The sequence below is a fragment of the Ursus americanus genome, chromosome 7 (assembly GCF_024610735.1).
Source record: "Ursus americanus isolate L20-20 chromosome 7, mUrsAme1.1.p, whole genome shotgun sequence".
Taxonomy (NCBI): domain Eukaryota; kingdom Metazoa; phylum Chordata; class Mammalia; order Carnivora; family Ursidae; genus Ursus; species Ursus americanus.
This window is the reverse complement of record NC_142133.1, coordinates 85,857,775-85,881,066: the sequence shown is the minus strand read 5'-3', so window position 1 is coordinate 85,881,066 and position 23,292 is coordinate 85,857,775. Positions and strand designations below refer to the sequence as shown.

Below are 23,292 nucleotides of genomic sequence, written 5' to 3'. Positions count from 1 at the left end.
CTTGTCATGAATTGGATGCGTTCAGATAACCTGTAAAAATCAGAGCTGCTTAGAAGTCTTACCTGTTCGTGTTTTCATGATTACGAAGTCAAACAGGAAACTGCAGACGCAGCCTTACTTGAATATTCTCCACCCTATCAGGCTCTGTCTTAAGACATGCCACCATCACATAGCAGCATCTCCTTTTTAAAAAACGCCAGTTCAACTGTCCCAAGAACTCGTCGCCTTCCCCTTATGTATTTGTGCCTTTTATACTCCATGACGTTCTGGCAGAGTTGGGGTCTCTTCGTGGGTCTGTAAATGAGGAATTCCCACCGGCGAGCTTGTTAGAAGCGAAGAGTCACTCTGAAGACCTCGTTATAACAAACACTTGGTTTATTAAGTGTTTTATTTACAGTATTTACATATTGCACAATCTCTGGGTACTATCTTACATTTATGATACAAAAGGACAAATGAAATTAGCCTGGATATGTTCACAGACTTACACTCCACTGTCTCCAAAACATGACAAGTTTTTGTGTGTTTTTTTTTTTTTCTTCATGCAGTTCCAAATAATACTCTGGGAATTTAATTGTAAAAGTAACAAAAATATTAAATCATACCATATGCTATATGAAAATATAGTTTCCGATTCTATTTATGTTTCTGAAGAAAACTCTCAGATTCCGCCTCGTCAGGAGAATGAAACAGCTTTGTCTGTCGTTTTATAGCACTGCACCTCGAATGTGGAGCATTCACTCCCCCAAAATCACGAATGGCAAGTGTTACCGTCAGGTACGCTGATTTACTGAATAGGTGTCTGCCAACAGTGTCGACAACATACAAAACTCAAGTGAAAGGAATTATGGAAGAGTCTGTCTGCAAAAATAAATCTCTTGTCCACAAGGGGATGTGTTCGTGAAGGGTTGGGTTCTGTTCTCTGATGATTTCCAAGGCACTTCTCATGGTTCGTGGGCTGTTGGTCCTTTGCAGCTCTGCTCACTGCTGAAAAACACATTTGGTTTCATATAACGTCACACTTTCTTACCAATTCTGGAAGACCTACACATCGAATGATAATCTGAAAACACAAGGGATCATAGCTGCATGTGTATTTCTCTGTGTTCCAAAAAGTTCAGTCTGTTTTATTGTGGAAATAACCAAGTCTACAGTTGTTACATGCCTGCTATGCTAAAGGAATGAAAACCATCATCGATACAACTGAATGCTTACTAAAGTCTAAAGAACAGCCCGCACACCTGACGTGTGTTGTCAAGTCCTCTAATTCGGACCATAGTGATTGACAATCTGGCAGTCCTGAGAAACCGCTCATTGGCCCTCATGCCTCCATCTGCACGAGCATTTGCAAAACTAAAAACCAAGAATAAACCCTTTTTTCTAGCACTCCATGCAGTTTACCCAAATCACTGGTACAGTGTTCATTAATTTTAAAAATAATGGTAAGCTCCAGGGTTACTAAACTTAAGCTGCATTTTGTGGACTGAACTAGGTACTTGTTACTCAAAACTCCATTTCTTTGGAAATATGTTCCAAAGCTCAGGCTTCAAACTTAACTGAGCCTGCAGGTGTAGGTAATGAAGTGGTGTGTGTGAGAGGTCTCGAGTATCTCTGACTGAGGGGGAGTAGCTGGGAATCTAGTTTCTCTTTGGCTGGAGATGAGTTAGTGAGACAGGGAGTAGTTGTTTCGGTGGAGAGGACCACAGGGCATTTGGTCTTCCCTCCTGTAAGAAAATGGAAGTTGTTTTTCCTAGGGTGTGCCTGGTTCATATCTGGAAACAGTGCTTTAACTATGAAGGAATGCTTAAGAAAAATAACATTCCCATCTCCTGTAGCATACCACCTTGAGAGACTTATGAGAATCCATTCATTGCTTTAAAAAGAAGTCTTTTCTTCTGTGTGCATTTCTCAGCTTTGGCATTAAAAGCTATGCTTGTACTTCCCCCACATAAAAAGTTCCCTACAAGTTTCTGTGAACCTTCAAGGATGTGGGTCTCGTAATCCTGCACTTAACCACATGCTTCACTGAACCGCCATGTTTCTCTCATCATCAGTGGGACTCCGGCGGGGAGAAGACGGTGCCCATGATGGCGCTGGCTGTACCTGCGTGGCCAGACGGCTGCCAGGGTTTGGCTCAGCCCCCTCTGCACTGTCTAGACCTTTATCTCACAGGCTTTCCCACAACGAGCATGTCTGTGTGAGAAAGAACACGACTCCCACCTCCACTCACACGAGACGAAGAGGGTAACACGGCACACACAGTATCCTATCCCCTTTCTTAATGTTCCCGGACAGCCATCGAGGACCAGAAGCATATCTTGTTTGTGGGGGTAAACGTGGCCTCTGGCAGTGCCCAGCACACACAAGACCCATCGTAAATAGATGACGAAATTACTGTTTTTTGACTGAAATCCATGGCATTTGTGTCAGGAAACAAACCCTTTCCACCATCAGTAGGGCTGACAGTTGGTGTTACATGTTGCTCATCAGCCCTCAAGAGGCCAAGGCTAAAACCTGAGTTCATAAACTCTCCACGTGCATTTAGATTTTACCATTGGAGGCTGTGGAAACATAACTGATAGAAACAGAGAGCACAGCTATTCTTAGTTGTTCCTTATAAGCTTCCTGGCATAATGACAGATTCCAACTCAAACATTAGCCAGATAGGTCTATAAAAGTTGCATGGATATGGTTAGTCATATACTCATTTTTGAGTGTAAATGAATGAGTGAAACCCTAAAAGTGAACAGGCATGATTTTAGATATGTATCCTAATTTATGCGCTAAGTCATGTGCTGAAATTAGTCCACTAATGGGCTGTGTTTCAAATTAACACACACTCTTCCAACTGAGTGCTCACCGGAATATTCACAGCAGCTGCCCGGGTACCTTTTGTCGATGGCCAATATTTGGAGATATTTTGAGTGTTATGTTAACCTTACTCAAAGTAAGGCTACTTTAGCCAAAGAGTGAGTATTTCTAACTCCCATGAATTTTTCATGTCACAAACGGGATTTGGGTCTTTGGTGTGTGTGCCAGCGAGGCTGTGGTCAGCTTACCTTATCCCTCCATGCACATTGGACTGACAGCCAGCCGGGTAAGAAGCCGGGCACATCTTTTATAGTCTGTGGTGAAAATAAATCGTGGACCCTTGTCAGTGACATCAACAACTCCTAAAGTATTTTTTAATATCAACTGCTAAAGCCATTTATTTCTTTAAATATTCTGAATTCCCTGGAAATGATGCGGGGACTGTCATCTGAAATCCTGAGCTTTCAGTTGTTGACGTAATAATTTACGGTACTTGAGGGGCTTTCGAGTCACCTGGCAGAAGATAAATAATGGGACTGGAGGCTGTGCAGGGAGGGGCAGATGCAGGGTCTTCTCCTGCCCACTTTCTTTTCCCAGCGGCTCCTCACGCTTGTCAAAACGACTTTGGTTTTGCTCCCTAGCAGACAGTCTCCTGTGCCCTGTGTGACTTAACTTCCAGGGCACGTGCAGGCTGGATCCCCACTTGGGTCGATCATACATAACAGTGTAAAGAAAGTGGGTCAACAGGTAACAGAGAAGAAAGACCCGGGTTGGATGGTGAAAGGAAGCAATACGCTAATTTCTGAGTACAGACAGGTTTTCTTTGATATCTCACCTAATTTCCTATTAAATTATTGCATAGGTGCTAACCTCAGAGAAACAAGTGAGGTTTGGTGATCGTGGCCATAAAGGATTTCATCAGTTTGAAGTTCTGTGGAAACCTACAGCAGTTTATAAATTACTAAAGTTCACTTCTCAAGAGTCTCAAAATCCTACTTAAGAATGGAAGAATTCATGCTCTTAACTGAAATTCTGAATGAATAAGTTGACAACAATGAATTTGCACAATATGTCAGACAAGCCGCCAATCCTCCTAAAAATGCAGCTCCTAAATATTTAGATGACGTAATAGTTTGTGTTCAAAGGGGAAAAAAAGCCTAACAGCTGGAGGCTGGGTCCTCTGGATTCCCGGCATTTTCCCCCTCTTCCCCAGTTGCACCAAATATTTTAGGAGGCAGTTTTCCTAGATAGAGTACGTGTGGATGCAGTGTTGTGTGAGTTCAAGGTAAATACTTGCATTTGCAGCACATCTAGAGACCGTGAAGTTGACCACCATCCCACCCCACCCACATGCTCTCCAGCCCTAACATCATCTGGGCATCTTGTGAAGGTGGTCTGGGGAGACTCTGAAGAGCTGCCCTTGGACCACACTTTGAGTTAGAAGGCTCTGGTTCCTTTCAGTCCTGACCTCCCAGGGTTCTCGTTTTCTTTCCTACAGCCTGAAGCAACACAGAAGTGGTCCGGCTTTGGCTCTCCACCTCCATATGGGTAAAGTGTAAGTAGCCACTCACCCAGTGCACGCAGCTGTGGGCTTCATGTCTCCCAGGCCCAGGGGAACTGTGATGGACCCTGATGGCCACCTCCCATAACGGGTGAGCAGGGATCTGGGTGGCATGTGGCTGAGTTACTCTGAGCAAAAGGAGGCAGTGAGTGTGGGCACTCATGGTGTCCTGGGGAAGGGTTGGCAGCGTCGAGTGTGTGGTGTCTGTGTCAGGGCACAAGGAATTTAAGCATGTTGTCTGTTTCCTCATCCATATATGAAAAGATTAGTAGAAGTAATGACCCCAAAGATCACTTTCAAATTCAGAGTCTGTGATCCTATTATTGTAAGATGGCAGTTAAAAATACACATTTCAGCAATAAAAATGAGAAGGTTCTCTGGCCTCTGGAATAATGAATAACTCTCAAACAGAAGGCGATTCCATTTCAGAGGAAGGAAGGGGGAGAGGGACGTGCCAGGAGCATAGGGCATGGATGGGAGGGTGGACCAAAGCAGCCAGTGCTTGAAAAATAAGAATGCGAGCTCTGTGGGACACGTGTGCTGCTTGCCGTGGCTGAGCCCTGGCAGCGGTGAGAGCCCGAGGGCCTTCACGCGGAGCAACCCCGCTCCCTGCGGAAGGTGGTGCTCCCCGTCTTACCGGCCAGCTTCGGCCAGCTTCCTCAACGCCTCTCGACAAGGAGCTCCACACACGGCCGCTGCGATTATCTGGGGCAACCCTACTGCCTAAGCGGAAAAACTTCCATACAAAGTGGCTTGTTTTTTTTACTTTTCGTTTTTGGAGGCAGGGCAGGGAAGTCTGGTCTGGATAGTCTCTGAAGGCAGCTAGGAAGACACACAGGGTGTCTGCACCACCTTCCTCCTGCGAGCCTCATCCGAAGTGAAACCTGTAGTCCCTACGAGGAAACCTGGTTTAGGGCCCTAACCGATGCTGCTCTAGCTCGTAAGCCACTTGTCATCAGCACGTGTTTTCTGAAGAGCGGTAGCGGTAGCGGCCATTTGGGGGATGAAATACCTTCTCTTTCAGATACAATCAGAGAGCTATCGCTGAGCGCTAGACCGAGAGGGAGCTCCGTGTTTCTGGGTTACTGGAGAGCAGCGTCCGGTCAGGGTCGGGGGGGCCCAGGTCCACAGACTGTCTCTACTCCAGAGCACGCAACACCACGGCAGTCATCCTAGTAACTCACTCTTAACGTTTGTTTGTCCTATTGCGTAGATACAAATATAGACATCATGCCAGAATCCATAAACACAACAAGAATGTGAATGGAAGAGTTCAGCCCATTCCAAGAGTTGATTAATTCCAGTGAACATAAATAATTTTCCATTTGGCACTAGCTGCTATAGAATGCATCACCTTCTTCTATGGTCTGGTCACCCTAACCCTTAACTCCATAGCTAAGAGGGAATATATATTAGCAAAGAGGAGATTTAGAAGGCGGCGTGGAAGGACACGAGAAACACATCGACATGTGCTGGTCTTTCCAAAGCAATCAGGATGCTGTCACTTACATGCAGGGATGGTGCAGTCTCTGGTGTTGTGGTAAAGTCTGTGAAAGTGCTTGCTGCACTTTGGACTGAAATAAAGAGGACCTGGAACATGGAAGAAGCAGATTGTGAGGACTTGCGGGATGCCAGAACTGGGCACAGGTAAAGGAATGAGGACACTTACCTGTAAGATGTTTTAGGAACTTGTCCTTCATCCTTAGATCTCGAGGAACAATTTCTGTTTGAAGGGAAAGAGGCTAATTATCGCATTGCTTGAAAGAACCTTTTTTTTTTTTCATGTGATCTAAGTGAATGTTGAAGAAAAGTTATTGGAACCTCTTCGTTAGCCATGTTACATAGCTAAATAAAACAGATTGGAGCCCCCCTTGATTATTGTACACGACATAATGTGAAGACTTGTAATCAGGATCACATTTTTCTTCAGATAAAGTATGAGCTATTCACAAAGCTTCAATATTATTTGTCTTGTCTCTGCCACTAGTGTAAAGACAGTGACCGTAAGTTATGTAAGGGTGAAGAGGGGTGTGTGTTGACGGTAGCTTCCTGTATATAAATCACTTCTAGACATTTTCATTTTGGACAGCTTGGTAATCAAATACCAGAAGCTCTCAAAGTTCTAGAATGAAAACCCAATCCTTCAAACAAAAAAAAACTTGTTATAAGACTTTTTTTCTAGGTATGTATTTAGCAAAAGGATTAAATGCCTTCAAAACCACTGTTATGAAGGCTGGAGTAAATGCATGGAAGTAGACATTTACCTGGTTTGCAAGATTAAAGTACAATTCCCAGGGAAAGACAGCGCTCAGCTCCTACTTGGGAACTAGCAATGCTCCCACTGACATTCTTTCCGACTCCAGGCCTTGTTTTGCTTTTTTACAGTCACCTGTAACCAGTTTTCACTCCCTTGTTTTGGTAGTAACTTCTGCTGTGATTGCATGTGATGGCACTTTGTTTTACCAACCATAGCCCTCATCTGAGGAGGGAGCGTTTCCTGTGGACCTCTTCACTTGCAAGGCTTAGACATCTCTTGAATGTCAGTCTGTATGAAATTGACCTTATCACATTTGACCTAATTGTGTCATGAAAGCATTAAAAGCTTGCCTGCTTTCTTTGGAAATTTCCCATGGGGCACCCACTCTGGGAAGGCTCTGCCATTGGCAGAGGGGGGTGGAGGGGTGACTGTCTCAGTTGAAAGTGCTTTGCTGAAAATATTTCCATTTCCTAAATAACAGATGACAGTTCTGTGCCAAAGCTCCCGACCTAGGTAACAACTCATGTGTCTTAGAAGTGGAGTAGGGACAGTTATACTAGAGGCGGCGTCATTGACCGACCTCCTGTTTTCTTCTTTAAAAAAAAAAAAAAGCCTAGTTTTTTTTTTTCAAACAATCGAAATGGTTTTATCTTGTTAAAAATATGTATATTTTCTCAAAGCCCATTCTATTTCCAAGCAAACACGAGTTCTAGTGTCTCCTGAGACATGACGGATACGCAAACATGTCGGACGTTCGGTCTACACTGCACACACCCAGGGAACCCTCGGAGGCAGGTCACTCGGTCCGCAAGCCGGAGGCAAGGGCACTCACCCACTCTCTGCTCCTCGGGATAAACCGGGTAGTCCGACACCTCCCTGCGGCCCAGAGTGTAGTCGTGCTGGCCCGAGAGTTGCAGCCTCTTCGACTCGCCCGAATGGTACTTCTTGAGCTCCTGGAGGATCTCCACGATGAGCCGCAGCAGGGTCTGTCTGTCGGCCGCCTCCCGGGGCTCGGCGACTCCGGCGCCCGCCGCCCCCAGCACTAGCAGCAGCCCCAGGAGGAGGGGGCGCCCAGGCCCGCGCATCGTGCGCTCGCTCGGCCGGAGGGAGCTCGGCTCGCTGGAGGGGGAGACCGGGAAAGAAAGTCGGCGGGTGCTGGCGGAGGGGAGGCGAGGCTCTCCCGCTGAGACCGCGGCCCCTCGCAACCCCAGGCAGATGCGGGGCCGGCGGCGGAGGCTGGGACACGGCGTCCCCGGGACCCGGGGAGGCCCCGCTGCGGTGATGCCGAGAGCCTAGCCTCGGGCGCCGCCGCCGCCCTCCTCTGCGCGCCTCCTCCCGCCCGCGTCCCGCCCCCGCGCCGGCCCTCCCAACTTTCGGAGGAATGGCACATCCGCCTGCGTTTCGCAGCGCACGGCATCGGCACAACTTTCTTAACCTCTAAAGCCAAGCGGCGCTGCGGCGTCTACTCCGCCGGCGGGGCGGGCGCGCACCCACCCGTCCAGGAAGGCTGGAGGACGCTAGGAGGGTCCTGCCCGCGCACCTATCTCCTCCCGACTGGGCAGCGTGGCGCTCTCCGGTGAGTGGGGGCCGCGCGCCCCGCCCGAGCGGCTGCGCTCAAGTTTGCAGCAACGCCTTTGTGTGGTGGTCGCCCCCTCCTCCCGCCGCGTGTTCCCAAAAGGCCCCCCGCCCCGGGACCCTCGCTCCAGCAGCCCGCGGTGCCCGGTTTTGGAAACCCCCCCGCCCTCGGGGAGGGGAGGGAGTCCGGCCCACACCTGCCCGGCGCCGCCCGTGGGGCCACCTGCGCGTCGCAGCCCGGCCAGATTACCTGTCCCCGTCGGAGCCCGGCCGGATTACCTGTCCTCGTGTCCCGGAGCCGCGGGCGTCCTTCGGCTTCTGTCCCGGTGTCTGTCCCCGCGTCCCGGAGCCGCCGCGCGCCCCGCTACTCCATGCCCCGCGGCGACCCGGCGTGCGGAGCGCACAGGACGCGCGGGGATGGAGACGCGGTGGCTCGGCCGCTCGGAGCGCTGGACGCGCGGCTGCCTGGGCTGCGCTCCGACCGCGGCCGCTTCTTATCCCCGCGCCCGCCGACGTCAGGCCGGTCCCCGAGGGCTCCGCGCGGGGCTTTAATTAGAAGCCGCTGAAGTGTTCGTACCCCTGTGCGGATCTTCGTCAGACACCCCCCCCCATCTCCTCCCATCTCTCCCTACCCCCGTCTGTCTCCCCCTCTTCCCTCTCCCCCTCCCTCCTCTCTACCCCGTCCTCTCTCCCTCTGCCCCATCTCCTCCCCTCCCCCATCTCCTCCTCCGTCATCTCCTCCGGCTCCCTCCCCTCTCTCCCTCCCCCATCTCTCCCCTCTTCCCCTCCCCCGTCCCTCGCCTCCCTCCCCTTCGTCTTCCCCTCCCCCTTCTCTCCCTCAGTCTGTTTCCCTCCGTTCCTGTCACTTGTGACAGGATGAGAAGAAACGCCTTTACCAGGAACTCAGATCTGTTTTTGTCTAAATGTAGATCTTGGGCTATTAAAAAAGGAGCTGCCTGATTGCCTCGACATTTAATAAGTCAATTAGAGTCTATCCTTTTTGGAGGAATCTTCCGGCGTGGCTGGGGGCCACTCTCAGGACCCCAAGAGGTCTGCACCGCCCCACGGCCTGGAGCAGCAGGCCAGGTCCCCGAGGCCGGGCAGCCCCCAGGGCAGGGGCCTGGGTTCAGGGTAGGACACGGGCAACGCTCTGGTAACCTCGGGATGCACACAGTTACCTGGCAGGACACGTGACAGCCCCCTCCTCAACACGCTCACCCCCCAACCCACGCGGAAGGTGAGCCGAAGCCCCTCCCGCAGGGGACTGCGCGGCCCGCACTCCGGGTTGTGGGGGCTGGTCGCTTGCTCGCCTTCCTCAGAAACGCCCGCAGGAGACCTCCTGGGGCACCCCCTCCAGGCCTAGTCTTTCCGAAAGTTTGAGTTCTTTGGATGCAGGCAGGCACATTTGTGAGGCTTCAACAGTTTATCTCCTTTAATTTTTTTTCTTGTAAAATGTATTATCAATCAATTGCGTGCTTTCCCATTTTATTGGCACTTTCTGGGCAAGAGCTGGACATCCTCCAAGTCAGCGATCTGATGGGGAAAGGTGTTCTCAGTACAATACCAGAAGGGAGGGTGCGTGCAGGAATTAAAAGCCTCCACCCTTAGAAGGACCAGCACACAGGGCCCCTGGGCAGAGATGCCCCGGGCCAGCGGTGCGGACCCCTGAGCCAGGCCTGGGGTTCCCAGGGGCGGGAACCCCCAAGGAAGAACTCTCAATCTGTATCTCTTTGTCTGTGTCTCTGCTCTGTCTCTGTGTCCATCTCTGTGTCTCTCTCTATCTGCTCTGTTTCCGTCTCTCTGTGTCTCTATCTCTTCTGTTTCCATCTCTCTGTGTCTCTGTCTCTGTTGTTTCCATCTCTGTCTCTCTGTCTCTGCTCTCTGGTTCCATCTCTGTCTCTCTGTCTCTGTTTCTGTCTCTGTCTCTGTGTCTCTCTGTATCTGCTCTGTTTCCGTCTCTCTGTGTCTCTGTCTCGGCTCTCTGTTTCCGTCTCTGTCTCTCTGTCTCTGTCTCTATCTCTCTGTCTCAGTCTCTCTCTGTCTCTGTTTCTGTCTCTATCTCTCTGTATCTGCTCTCTGTTTCCGTCTCTCTCTCTGTCTCTTCTCTGTCTCCCTGTCTCTGCCTTGTCTCTCTGTCTCTGCTCTGCCTCTCTGTGTCTCTCTGTCTCTATCTCTCTGTCTCAGTCTCTGTCTCTGTTTCCATCTCTGTCTCTCTGTCTCTGCTCTGTCTCCCTGTCTCTGCCTTGTCTCTCTGTCTCTGTTCTGTCTCTCTGTGTCTCTGTCTCTATCTCTCTGTCTCAGTCTCTGTCTGTTTCCATCTCTGTCTTTCTGTCTCTGCTCTGTCTCTCTGTCTCTGTTTCCATCTCTGTCTCTCTGCCTCTGTTCTGTCTCTCTGTGTCTCTGTCTCTGTCTCTCTGTCTCGGTCTCTCTCTGTCTCTGTCTCCCTTTCCTCAGAAACACAAAGTGAGTTTGTCAAAGTAAGGCTGAAGTAAATAGAATGGAGACAGAAGATACTAAAATGTAGTCATCTAAATCCCCTCCCCACAACTTTTGGGGGGATGTGTTTATACTCTGTTCTCTGTAAAAGAAAATGGGTTTATTTCTCAGTGAGCACTTCTTTTGGCAGACAATATGACTGAAATGTGAGCGTTTCTGTTAAGATATACTCCAAAAAAAGGGGGGGAGAATTCTTATCAGACAGTTCTTAGGCAGGGGAAGTAGGATTTTTTCTTTTCCCTTTCCCCCAAGGTGGGGTGAGCTTCTTTTGCGGGAGCGCCCCCTAGTGACAAAAGCCTCCCGCTGTGGGCACCCCGCAGTGGCCCAGGGGTTCAGGAGCCTCTTTCCCACCCAATAGAAGGAGCACGGGGAGCTTCTGTTGTTAAACATTTTGGTGTAAAAATTGCTTTTGGAAATAAAAAATATTGCTATAGTAAAAAAAAAAAAAAAAACCAACCCACAAGAATTTAGCCTAATCACATATTAAGTTTACATAGAGTCTTTCATTTTAAATACTGTTTTACAAAATCAGGTGAAATCAATGAAGAGGATTAAGAGGTACAAAGCTCCTGTTATAAAATAAATAAGTCGCAGGGATGAAAAGTACAACATAGGAAGTACAGTCGATCATATTGTAATAATTTGTATGGTGACAGATGGTAACTACACTTATGGTGAACATTTTCTAATGTATGTCATGTTAAATCACTATGTTGTACACCTGAAACTAATATTATATGTCAACTGTACTTCAATTAAAAATAAGAAATTAATTTTAAAAATTAATTTTTTAAATTAGGTTTTTCTAAAAAATACCTGTTAGAACTATTCCCCCCTCTCCAAATTCTACCAACCAAGGAAGCCTTGCTAGTAATTAATATTATCCTTTTTCTCTTTTGTGGTTTTTAATAAGACAAACGGATTTTTTGAATGACTCCATTCTACCACCCAGTTGTATATGCCAGTGTGTTAGCCCAGCTCGTCAGATGCTTACATGCGTGAACAACAGCAACAAAACTAGTGCTTGGTCAGTGCTCAGTTTCATGAGATCTGGCAATTAGGAATCAGACCAGCATGTTTTAATTCATTCATTTTTGCAAAGCTCTGTACTGAAATGATTTCAGGAGCCACTCATTTTGTATAAACCATTTTATAGACTTTCTCAACTAAATAAAAAAGTGCACTGAATTATAATCTCTACTGAGCTGTCCAGTTTACGGTATTGTCAGGAAGAACACCTGGGAGTTCTCCAGTCACCAGAAATATGGTTTATGTATCCATTGTTAACACTTTCTTATCGGCTAAATGTCTGCACTGGTTGATGCAAAGCAAAGTATATGTGAACTGGCTTACGTGAAAATATAAAGTTATATTTGACAAATGACTTGGGCTCTCCACTTCTTTCCTATAAAATAGGGCGGTTGAACTATATGGTCTCTGAAGTCTAAAGCTGTGTAATTCTGATCATTACCAAAAAAGTCAGAAAACAAAAAATGCAGTATTTCTTCAAAGAGCTGAAGTGAATTAATTCACTAAAATAGTCACTATGAGTTTCATCATCTGTTTTCGTGCAAGAAGAGGTGATATATTCATCTTACATAATTTAATTTCCTACGTTAGTGAACAACTTTCTATTATGAAGGGTCCAAAAGAGATAAGTTAGCAACACTATATTCTAAGCATTATTGGCAAAGGTAACTTTTGCTAGATTTGGTTTAGTTGTTTCCTTTTTGAGAAAACGATGTTAGATCGTAGAAGACTAACAAGAGAGGGGAGAGTTGTGTTTAGCCCACTTTTAGTATAGATCTGTGTTGTAAGATGGGCAAGTTATTGTTTTTCAATTTATAAATAGGATAAAGCTCCAGTGTTTCAATTACAATGACTTTTCCCTCTTCCTCAGAAGGTATAATTTTTTTTTGAGAGGACTATTAACTACCTTCAAACACTTCTAAAATAGATATATATTAGCTACATGTTTTTAAATGAATTATTATATTAGTTCAACAATTATGTTGATCATTTAACAATCTAAGATCCCATTAGAGAGAAAAACTATTACCTTTCGTGAAGGATAACTTTATGTGCTATAAAGAAATGTTACTTAATATTTAACTTTCATCAGTTCTGTTATTGTTGCTATCAATATATTATTAGTACACTGGGAATGTATTAGAAAGTATATAAAGCATTTAGGAAGACAAGATTTCTAACAGGACCGATCTTTCTGGTATAAAGGTAATCAGTGTAATCTCTTATAAGCAATAACATGCATGCTGTCTAGCAGTTTATTCTAGATGAATGAAATACAGCCTTCTAGCAAATTCTTTCTCTCATATGTAGAGGCAGCCCACAATTGTAAGGGTATACAGGTCATCCACCTCCTTTTCACTTTTCGATACGCGCTTTTGCATCTGCAAACCCGGCTGCAGTGCAAGTCTAGGAGAGCTATGAGCCCAAGGTTCTGTATGAAGGCTTGGGATGCTCTGTAACGTGACTGATTTCCTCTTGCTCAGTTTTCTTATCCCGTGGCCAAGAGGAAGAGGACCATTAATGGGCAGGCTTGAAGGGAGCATGGACTTGACCTTGTTCCCTGGCACTGGTTTAGTTATGAAATCCAGCTAGAGAAGAGGTCTTAAAGCTTAGTGACACTTACCTATCCCTTAAGGGTCCAATATCACACTTTTTTTTTTTTTTTAGATTTTTAAAATTATTTGAGAGAGAACATGAGCGCAGGGGGGTGGGTGGCAGAGGGAGAGGGAGAAGCAGACTCCCCGCTGAGCAGGGAGCCCATCATGGGGCTCAGTGCCAGGACCCTGAGATCATGACCTGAGCTGAAACCAAGACTTAGTCACTTAATCGATTGATCTTGTCAGGCTCCCCAGCTCTGCCCTTTCTAAGAACCTGCAGGTCCACACTGGGTCCTCTGCCTCCGGCCTGAGAGGAGGTTGTAAGAGCCAGGGCTGGGGGTGGCCTGTGTCCCCTCTGCCAGTGCTCCACTCGTCAGCTGAGTGCCCCTCAGCAAGCATACAAGTAGGTTTAAATCAGTGTAAGAGAAACCCGCTTTCTTCAGAAAACAATACTTGTTGGGATATTTTCTTTTCCTTTAAGCAATGTTGGAAGGACCAATTCCTAACCCCGACCAAGAGTCGGTCTGGGACACTGGCCCCTGTCCTGGACAGCTAGGCAGGGAGAAGCACGGACAGCAGTTAATCCCCATGGCTCCGTGTCCGAGTCTGAAGGGCAGGACTGCGGGGCTATGCGGCCTCCCCGAAGCCAACCCCAGTTTCCAGATTTGTGCTCCAGCTTCACGGAGCTACTCAAATTCTTGCCCCCAAGACTTTTATTCAAACGGCTCTTTTTGTCTGGGACAAGTTCCCTTCCTTCTGCCACTTGCTTTCGTTGAGTAACTCACCCTATTTCACCATAGACGCCAGACCTTCTGGGAACCCTGCCGATCTCCCTCCGCTTTGCCTCTCGTGCTTGTTGCCATCATGGCAGCAACCCCACTTACTCAGTTTAGTTTCTGCACGTGTCCCAGGTCACTGTTCCGGACCCTCCGTGGACTACCACGTTTTTGGAGGCAGGAGCTGCCTCTTGTTCATCATTATATCACCAGTGCTTCGTATCATGTAGGGAACATCGTATACACAAAGTAAGTAATGTTGAAGAAATGAGTAAGCGTACTCTTTATGTATTTTTACTGAGAGATGCTCAGGAAGCATTACTGAGATGGATATTTATCGGGTACTTGTTTTTGAAAACCAATGTTTGTAGAATTACAGAGATAATCTGAGCACGGATCAGCCCTTTGGATAGTACCCGATCATACGGTAAAGATAGGGTCGGTGGAGTGTTAATGACAACGACGATGTCCGGTCGGAGCTCTCTCAGAAGATAGCTGCAGGAAGTGTAGACTCCGTAGCAGAAGGGGTATTTGTAGTGATGGGGACCGTCACGTTGGGTTGGGGCCGAGCATCCTAGACAGAGGGAGACGCGTGTGCAGAGTCCAAGTGAGCCTGTTTGGGAAGAACAGACTGTGTGAGAGGGGGACGGACAGACTTCGGAAGGACAGCTTTACCAGTGTCCACTTTCTTCCAGGAAAGCAGCATACAGAGTGAACGTGGACGTGGCTGTGGATCACAGACGCTGGCCAGTGTTCTCACTCCCGCTCACCAGCATCTGAACTAGGGCAGGACGGTGCCTCTGAGCCCAGTTTCTTCATGCCTAAAAGGGAAATGACTTAGTATTGTGCGTACTGGGTCCTTTTCAAATGCTTTAAAGATCTAAAGGGGTCTAAAGGCCATAGGTTGCCACCCTCATCCTGCTGTGGACACCTGGCTCATTAGTTGGGCATAATGTGCCTTCATTGGTCGTCCCGACTTTCCTCTATTTTTGAGCGTTACTGAAAACCTGAATGCTGTGATGATGACTTTTGCCCTTATGTGTATGATACAGTTGATAGTGTTGTTGCCTCACATGTAACCATCAGTACATATTTATAAACACACCATTAGAAGATACCCGAGTGGGGACAAGAAGGGCCTAGTCTAACAGTGTTTCAGGAAAGATTGAAACAATATCTTGTACAGCAGGATTTTGGCAGATGGCAATGGGTGATTATTTTCTCCCCACAGAGTAGGAACATTTGAGTTTGAGAAGAGATCCCATCTTTAAAAAGGGCATTTTATTTTTGTGTCCTTAAATTGCTATGACTTTACTAAGATCAAAATATATTTCAATGGCCTTGCAGTTTTTTGTTTTTGTTTTTGTTTTTTTAGAGAGAGAGAGAGAATCTTAAGCAGGCTCCACGCCCAGCACAGAGCCTGATGCGGGGCTCGATCCCACAACCTGAAATCATGACCTGAGCTGAAATCAAGAGTCGGACACCCAATCCACTGAGCCACCCAGGCACATCCTGCCTGGCACATTTTAATAATTGATATCATATTGTGTTTATATTATAAAATAAAATCCAAATATGTGTATAGCAGAAAGTGAGTACAGCTTTCATTACTCAGAATCTTTGACATCTGACTTTCTTCAGATAGGGCCCTTACTAAATGTTATCAAACATTATCAATAACGAGCATGTTAATGAGGATATAACCAATGTAATGGAAGTCTGGATTGAAATAGTCATTTCTGGAATTGGCTGGTGTCATTTTAAAGGCATTTCTAGTTGAAGTGTTAGCAATACACAGTTTCAAGGGATCTTTTTTGCTAAAATTAACAGATAGATGCTGAAGGGGTTGGCAGTTCTTATTTCCTGTGACTGTGTTATTACTCAAGTCCCGATGAACGTTTCTGACAAGGAGTTTCATGCACACATCACAATATGAAGAAATTCCATTTATTGTCAGCATGCTGAAATCACAGAGTGATGGGATATAGTGGATATAAATTTACATCAATCCCAAAGCTTTCACTGGGCCCAGCTGTTTTCTAATATAATTTGTATGTACAAGAAGGAAAGAGCTCTTTACATTTTTGACTTTGATTTGAACCCTTACATTTAGCAGGTTTGTGAAAGAATAGTCCCATATGTAGGGGGTTGGTAATTATAATTTCCTCCATCTTTTAAAATGCATTTAATTTTGAGAAACTGAGATATACTATAGCAATATCTACTCTACAAAAGGCAAAAACATTCAGATGAAAATGAAAAATGGAATCAATCATTCAGATGCTTCCAAATGTTTGGCATCTGTAGAAATTCCATCTGAATGACTGGCTCAATTTTTTATAAAGTATTTTTGCAGAGCTGACCCTGAGGATATGCTTGTAATTACTAATGTATATCCCTGAGAATATGGGTGAAATTTAAGTTGAATTGAATCTTAAATATGCTAAGGATGTTTGTTATTTAAAGAATCTGTGGTTAATATATTTTTAAAGCAAATAAGCACTTCATAAGGAAAATTCATTTTTTCCTTCATTTTTTTGGTAAATTTAAATTTATGTCACTGTACACATGGATATTTAAAACACTTGTGGATATTTTAGAATTATTTTCGTTATTTCTTTTCCTTTTATAATAATTATTTTAAAACTAATTTGAAGCTACAATAAGCTGCATAAGAACATTGTGGTATTTGCAGATAAGCAATAAGACTGTGTTTACTGCTGTGGAATCCTGCATTTCCAAGCCTCATCATCACCAAGCTGACTCTAGCTAGATTTGAGCTAGGGCTTTGGGGAGTGAGGGCAAGAGGTTTTGGAAAAGTCTGTCGAAGTCTGCTGTAACCATTTATGTTGCTCAAGAAAGATGCGTCTTTCTCATCAGCATCATCATCACTTTCTAGAAAATCTTCTCTGAAGGAGACACTTACTTCTACACTGCTACCCGCTCTCCATGCACACGCTGTTCTTCCCAAAAGTTGTTGACTTGTATCAGTCAGATCAAGTCAGCGAGTCTCAAGGAGTCTAAACCAACACCCACCCTGATGCTGCTTACACTCCCGGGGGCTGAGGGACCGCTCACGCCGAGACTCCACTCCCACAGTGTAGGGGCTCCTGCCAGCGCTGCCGATGCCATGGGCGCCTTGCTTCCCCAAACTCACCGGCCAGCTTGGCGTCCTCTGGGAACTGTTAGAAACGCAAACCCGACCCCACTCACCTAGAGATTCCGAGTCTGCATTTACTGAGATCTTGTTCCCATTAAAGGTTTGAAGCACTGATTTACATAATTTTAAATACATTAGATGATGTTAAATGACGCCCCTTGATTTCTAGGTATGGTCAAGACCCTCATCAACTCTCCTCCCCTCTGTCCAATGCAAATGTAATATTTCTTTGTTTCTTTCTTCTCCATTGTTTCCACTGAAGTTTCCACAACACACACAGCTTAATCGTACATTCAGTACAGATAATATTACCTGGGGGCGCCTGGGTGGCACAGTCATTAAGCGTCTGCCTTCCGCTCAGGGAGCAATCCCGGCGTTCTGGGATCGAGCCCCACATCGGGCTCCTCCACTGGGAGCCTGCTTCTTCCTCTCCCACTCCCCCTGCTTGTGTTCCCTCTCTCGCTGGCTGTCTCTCTCTCTGTCAAAATAAATAAATAAAATCTTAAAAAAAAAAAAAGATAATATCACCTGATCTTTCACCCCATACACATTTTATCCCCTTCTGTTTATTTTCAAGGTTGACAACCCATACCACCGATGAGAATATCGTGTTCGGACTCTCGCTGACCTAGTTGAGAATGAATGATTTCGCGATGATTTTTAAATAAGTTACAGGAAGTTCAAAAGTAGCTTGAAAGTGTATATGTGAAATACACAGACACACATACAATGTCACAATGCATATACATACACACACACAGCCACGCACACGCACAAGACGTCAGGGCGGTAGCTTCCGGGGTTCGTCAGCGGCTGGACGTTAGGTCCAGCACCCCGGTCATTCCTTTGGACATTTCGTCATGGTCACAAGTTGGCTGCGTCAGACTGAGGGTTTTTCTCGCCATCACCAGGGAGAGTCTTCTGTCTGACTGGGGTTCATCGTGCGCTTTCGTGCTGTTCTTCCTGCACCAATGTGAGCTGGGTATGTTGAGAGGGCAGCTGGTTTTCTCTGTTAAGCTAATGGGTTAGTGGAGTGGAGGCGCCTTATGGGCCTCAGGAGGGTTTTGAACTGAAAGCAATGTGCAGGTGAGAATTTTGTAAAGGTTGAGGAGGAATGTGTGTGGGTGCCTGTTGGTCAATAGGGGACACTATGCTAGAGGCAGCTATTGACTTACTATCTTATTCATCATTAGAATCGGGGGGAGAGTTCGATGATACGGTTATTTCCCAAGTTATGGACAGGTTGTAGGGAAATTGCAGCGCCATTGCCGTACCCAGGGCTTCTCCTGCCGCCAGACCCAAAAGGGTGAAGTTGAGAACAATGAGGAGGGTATGACTTTTGGTGGGAGGCAAATCACTCTGAGGGGACTGCACAGGGAAGGAGCAGAAGACTGGTAACCAATCCCTATTTTCCTTCCTCCCTCTGATGTTCCGTTGGGCTTCCCACTGGCTGGACCTCGCTGGAAGCTGGAGAAGGGGTCACGAGGTGCGTTGTATTTAGTCCACTGGAGCCGACATAGGGAGAAAAGTTTGCAGAGCCTGTCGGAAGGTCAGACAGAAGCTGTTTGGTGCACCTGCCTCATGCGTATTCTGCGCCTCTTACTAACTGACACCCAGTTGTGAGCAGCTACGCACATATTTCTTATGCTCCAGGAAAAAGCCAAGTTGAAGCCATTAAAGCAAAAGTGAAATCCAGGGTGTGTGAAGCAGAAAAGCAGCGGGACCTTGGTGGCGCCGTGGGCTTGCCGTCTGCATGGTGGGTGCGCAACCGTGGCCTGCTTGTTTATGCAAAAGTACTTCCCCACTTCGCCCCTGGCCTTCCTGCTGCATGCAACCAAACTTAGCCCTACCAGAGATTACTTGGACGTATCAGTGAACCAACCTGCCTGCCAGTCCGTGAATCGTGGTGACTTGGGGCTGCTACTGTGAATGTAAATCTAGGTTATTCCCCATGTAGATTACAATTTACTCTTGCCTTTCACGTCCTTCATCAAGAACTGAGGCATCTCCATTTTACAGACATGTCTTTTTTTGTGTGCTTGACACGTCTTTGTATGAAAGTCTCCGTTTGTTACTCTTGTTTCTGAGTGAATTGATCAATTGTAGAACATTGCCCTGGAACTAGTGTCCACGTTTCAAGTGCTCCAAGGAGCACCATGATTTACAGGGAAGTCTGTGCATTCTGATATTAGGTCCTTAACCCTTGCTTAATTTTAAACAACTCTGCTTTCATTTTTAAATTGGGCTTCTGCCTAACTTTACACTTAGCAAAAAAATTTAGAAGTTTCACTGCTTAATAAAAGTTGAAAATTACTGATCTAGTCTCACGCGCTCCCTGAATAGAGAAGTTAAGTTTCTTAAGATCACACAGTTTATTACGTAGGAGATTTGAGGCCAAGATTCAAGGCTTTTGACGTGTGCTCCTGTACCTTCCACTTGGCTCCGTAGCTCCTTATGCTAGTTTTAAAAGGTAACTGTGTAAATAGGCTTATTTTACCAACAGAACAAGAATTGGGCATCTGAGTGGTTAACAGTGTTCCTGGGGGACCAGCTGCGTAAAAGATGGATGAGGGGCCGTGCCTCCCACACCAGTCTCACAAGGCGACGGTGACAGCCGAAGCCCCTGGATGAGCTGTCGTTGGCCTGATCCGGGCTCCGGAGACCCAGCCTTGCGAGCAAATTCGCCCAAGGCCGCAGTGCCTGCTGGAGGTCAGTCATCACTGACATTCAGTGAAATGAATGACTTTTCAAGCTGAGATTGCCTGGGAAATCTCAGTGCTCTTTGGTGGCCAACAAAAATTAATCTGTCTTATATGTATTTGGTATTTTATTTTAGTTTATTCCTTACTGTAATCTATGAAATATGCTTTGGTCCCGTGTGGCCCAGTCCTACCCAGACAAAGTGATCAGGTGAGAATCTTGCAGTGAATTGTCAAGATACATTTATCCAACAAGTATACCAACCGCGACGTTACCTGTTTTTAACGCAGGGCACTCTGGTCCCTTAGACTCCCTTCGTTGCCATGGTAACCACTCTGTTAATTCATCCTCCCTGTTAAATGGAGCTTTAATTAGCATTCAATTTCAGTCTTTCTGCTAGCCATGAGTCTTCAGTCTGGGGTTTCATAGCCAGCCATTCCTCTGCTTACGATTTTCCTGATTCTTTTTTTTTTTTTAAACAGATCAGCAGTTTTTGTGCTGTTAATGGCTAACTTTCACTATAATATATCTAAAAGTACAGTATGATATAGTATTTCTTTTTGCTTTTCACTGTGAAAGAAAAACACAGTTTGTGTTTATATAGAGTAAATCAGGGTCCTCTTCCTGCCCCACTTGCCTCCAAAGTAGTTTGGAGGGTCCCTGATTGTTTTGATGCATTTCCTACAACCTGAGAGGCAGATACAGCTCTCTTGCTCTCTGTCTCTGGCGCTCTCTCTGGCGCTCTCTCTAGTATAAACCCCTGAATCTTTTGTACATTTTTAAATAAAACACAGCTCCTTTATTTTGCCTAAGGGTTTCTACTGAAAGCCTCTTGCTTATCCAGAGATCAGTACTTCTCCTTGGCAGGCGGTCACTCAGAGTCTGATTGGAAGTCCATGTTGAATGAGATTGACCACTTAATTGAAGAACACATCTTTGATGTACAAGATTTTCCTCTACTAGAGGCTGAATGTCTCCTTAAATAATTCCATAAAGATTTCAAAATAATAAAATGAAAAGTGCACTAATTGCTCTATGCTAATAGTTGTGTTGATATAATTCTGTGGGTTTGACAAAGTGAAGAGATTCCTTTGGGAGCACGATGGTGGACCTGGTCTAGGCATGAGGCATTGCTACACTTCCCAGTTTATTTCAGATTGTCAGTAGCTATAGGAAGCGGCTTGTTCTCAACAAAAATGTTAGCCTCCTTCTCCAGAATGAGAGACTGGGATGTTTTTCTTAGAGTGGATCGGAAACGGCCAATGTTGGTCTTAGGAACTGATCAGCAGTACCAGGATCAGTTCAAGTATGAGATCGTCAGCCTGTGACAGAGAGTCTCTCCCCAGACGATGAGTGGCACGACTCCATTGAAGGACTGCTTGTGTCTTTGTAAACTACGAGCCCCTATTGTGAAGTGACCGCCTTCCTGAGATCTTTGCGCTGTGTGGTCGCGCTGACGGGTTAGCCTGTGTGCGACAGCTGGCATACTGTTAATTCAATGCTCATAGTTATTAATGACCTAAATTATTACAAACATAAAAATAAATATGCCTCCAGAAAGGTATTTTTAAGAATTCTTTACATTTTTATCAAAGTTCTAACCACCCAAAGTGTTCAGTTGTGTTCCCTTCAATCCCGCTGAGGGAATAGCCCGTCTTGTTGGGAAATGGATACCTTTTGCCATAACTTAGTAACAAATAGTTACTATAATTTATTGGGATTTTTTTTAAAGATTTTATTTATTTATTTGACAGAGATAGAGACAGCCAGCGAGAGAGGGAACGCAGCAGGGGGAGTGGGAGAGGAAGAAGCAGGCTCCCAGCGGAGGAGCCTGATGTGGGACTCGATCCCATAACACCGGATCACGCCCTGAGCCGAAGGCAGACGCTCAACGACTGCGCCACCCAGGCGCCCCGGGGTGATCTTTTCTTAGCTTTCCCTAACGCACATGTAACATTATGGCTGGTGGCTGGCTGTTTGATGATGCATTTCTGGCTGTGGATATGGATGAAATTCTTCTAGAGAATGAGGCTCCTCGTAAGAAAGCAGTGACCGAGGTGTTGACTGTGTTTCAATGGTACGAACTGGTTCATGATCTCTGCAAAGTGGGGAAGATTGAACTGGGGGTAACTGTAGATCCCTACGGCAGATCTTTGCTGCTTGTTGTTGTGAGGCACCTGGGACACCTCTGTCTGCGTCCTGTGTCTCAGCAAGACCCCGATGACCCACACGGGGGGGGCAGGTGAGACACTTCTGCTCACAGGCCCAGCCTCCCAGATGGCCACGTGGCTGGTGTCAGCGTCACCTTCGAGAGGAGCCGCGCGACTGCCTTTGGCGCAGCTTAGAGTCCGAGCCGGCTGTCGGAGACGCGTCTACGGTCTTGTACGCTTTGATCAGTCACTTCTCTGCTCCGATTAATTACGGTGATTCTCTTGTTTGTGAACGGGAACAAAGAATGGTATCTTTTAATGTAAAACGGTTAACAAGTATTCATAGAGTACCTTTTACACAGAACATTGGAACTTTTTAAAATGTGCTCTGACAACCATTAGTGTCAGATAAATTGGCAGTTTTTAAATGCAGATTTCTAGGCCGGCGCAGAACTGCTGAATCAGTGTCTGGGTACAGCCCAGCTCTTTATTTTTCAAACAAGCAGGTCAGGTGATTCCTGTGTAAACTAAAAATGATGTGAAAGAGGAAGAGGTCGCGTTCTTATCAACAGTGAATTCAAACATATATATTCTTCCTTGCTGGATAGACAGGTCTTCAAATCTACACCTCTATATCTCTATCTAGAGAGAATGAAAGAATAAGACAAGAGAGAGTTATTTTTATACTAATAATACCATTTAGAGAAACAAATGGTGTGGCTTTGGTTTAAGATGGCCAGGTGAACCCATGTATTTATCTTCTCTCCTTGTTGGTTTCCCCTGAAATGGTAGTTGAGGTTACACTTAGAATGACCCTCCAGTCGCAGAGAGCATGGTGTTTGGTCAGATGCCTGGGAGGCCCACGGCGGTGTGGCCACAGGGGTTATACCGCGTGGGTGACCTGAGGCCCTAGAGAGACACCAGCTTGTCCAGGCAGGTACCAGGGATGGAAGAGGCAGGAGTGGGCAGCGGGCTTGGACAGGGGACCGACTGAAGTTCTGAGCAGACAGGTTGCCCTTCACCTTCTCCTGCCTCGTCCAGTCTGCACGGTTCCTGTGCGGAAAGGCCCGGTGGTTCTTCTGTCAGGGAAAGTGGTGAAGCATGTGGGACAACAAGAGCAGCGACAGTGGGTGTCAGCTCCATCCTGACGTCTACCTCATTTTGGCGGGTAAGTCACTG

At 46.2% G+C, this 23,292-nt stretch overlaps 1 protein-coding gene across 2 annotated transcripts; it reads right to left on the bottom strand.

Moving 5' to 3' along the window:
- Window positions 1–357: 357 nt before the first annotated feature.
- On the bottom strand, window positions 358–7,888 carry ALKAL2 (ALK and LTK ligand 2). 2 transcript variants are annotated; one of them, XM_045788883.2, is made up of 5 exons: window positions 7,462–7,888; window positions 6,042–6,095; window positions 5,882–5,962; window positions 3,060–3,125; window positions 358–987 (listed from the first exon to the last, which is right to left on the bottom strand). In XM_045788883.2, exons 1-4 carry the CDS (start codon window positions 7,712–7,714, stop codon window positions 3,061–3,063), a joined length of 453 nt encoding a protein of 150 aa, XP_045644839.2. In that variant the 5' UTR covers window positions 7,715–7,888; the 3' UTR covers window positions 358–987; window position 3,060. The 2 variants fall into 2 exon arrangements, with proteins under 2 accessions (XP_045644839.2, XP_045644837.2); XM_045788881.2 differs by lacking the exons at window positions 358–987; window positions 3,060–3,125 and having other exon boundaries at window positions 5,827–6,095.
- Window positions 7,889–23,292: the final 15,404 nt, after the last annotated feature.